Here is a 1,011-nt window from a genome sequence, read left to right on the forward strand (position 1 = left end):
CTCCTGCATACAATTTCAGGGGTCCTCAGACCTGAGGTCCACCATGTACCCCCTTCCACCACCCCTAGGCTGCAAGGTCCCTATGCCCCTGAAGGGTCTGAGAGAAGCGCCAAGTCCAGCTTGGAGGCCCAAGGAAAGGGGAATTCTTGCACCCGACTGAGTAGGACAGATAGGTGCAGTAAGCTAGTCCCTCCTTTCCGGTAGATCAGAGAGGGTAGAAGAAGTCGGCCGGCAGCTGTCCTCCCCCCAACCCTCGGCTGCGTCCAAAGAGCGCTTGACTCAAAACGGGCCAATGGGTGGACAGAGACAACAAGGCACATACACACGAACTGGACACGGATCATCAAAACTATACACACATCCACAGGCTATGATACGCAGGTACGTACGAAGACACACGAAAAACCGCACAGATGTAAAACACAAAGGCAGACCCAGCTACACCCAGCCACCGAACCAATCTACCTAAACATGTAGATTAAAGGGATTTAAATTCGGACTCGCTAGAGCGCAAACCCTGGCAGCCTCAAACACACACGCCGGGGACGGGGCCGGAGAGGGGCGGGGCCTCCCGGGTCGAGGCGAGGTCAAGGGTCAGAAGGCGGAGGCGCGCCCAACATGGCGGCCTCCATGTGCGACGTGTTCTCCTTCTGCGTGGGCGTGGCGGGCAGGGCCCGGGTCGCCGTGGAAGTCCGCTTCGTAAGCAGCGCTAAGGTGAGGCCAAGGCGGACCCGCCGGGAACCCCCTACCCTGTCCGGCCTTGGAAACAGCCCCACGGGATCCCAGGCCCGGAGCCTAGAAGCTCCTCTGCCGCTCGGACTCTGCGGCTCGGTCCCTGCTCGCGGCCCGGAGGCTCCCTGTCTGTCCCCGCGCGCAGGCTTCCGGGGAGGTCACGCGATGGACCGGGGGCTCCGAAGTCTTCGTGCGCGCGCCCCCTTCCCGCGGTACCCGGCGCGCCAGCCGGGGGCCCTGCTCCCACTGCCCCAGGCGGGGCCGGGGCGGGGCAGGGGT

At 63.4% G+C, this 1,011-nt stretch overlaps 1 protein-coding gene across 2 annotated transcripts in view; it reads left to right on the top strand.

Moving 5' to 3' along the window:
- The first annotated feature begins 599 nt into the window (after positions 1–599).
- The window catches only part of SMYD5 (SMYD family member 5), a 10,944-nt gene continuing 10,532 nt past the window's right edge, over positions 600–1,011 (top strand). For both annotated transcript variants that reach the window (XM_002914875.4, XM_019794817.2), the window contains exon 1: positions 600–714. In XM_002914875.4, coding sequence (XP_002914921.2) covers positions 619–714 — 96 coding nt within the window. In that variant the 5' untranslated portion in view covers positions 600–618. The remainder of the gene's footprint in view (positions 715–1,011) is intronic.

Source organism: Ailuropoda melanoleuca, chromosome 4 (genome assembly GCF_002007445.2).
Source record: "Ailuropoda melanoleuca isolate Jingjing chromosome 4, ASM200744v2, whole genome shotgun sequence".
Classification (NCBI taxonomy): domain Eukaryota; kingdom Metazoa; phylum Chordata; class Mammalia; order Carnivora; family Ursidae; genus Ailuropoda; species Ailuropoda melanoleuca.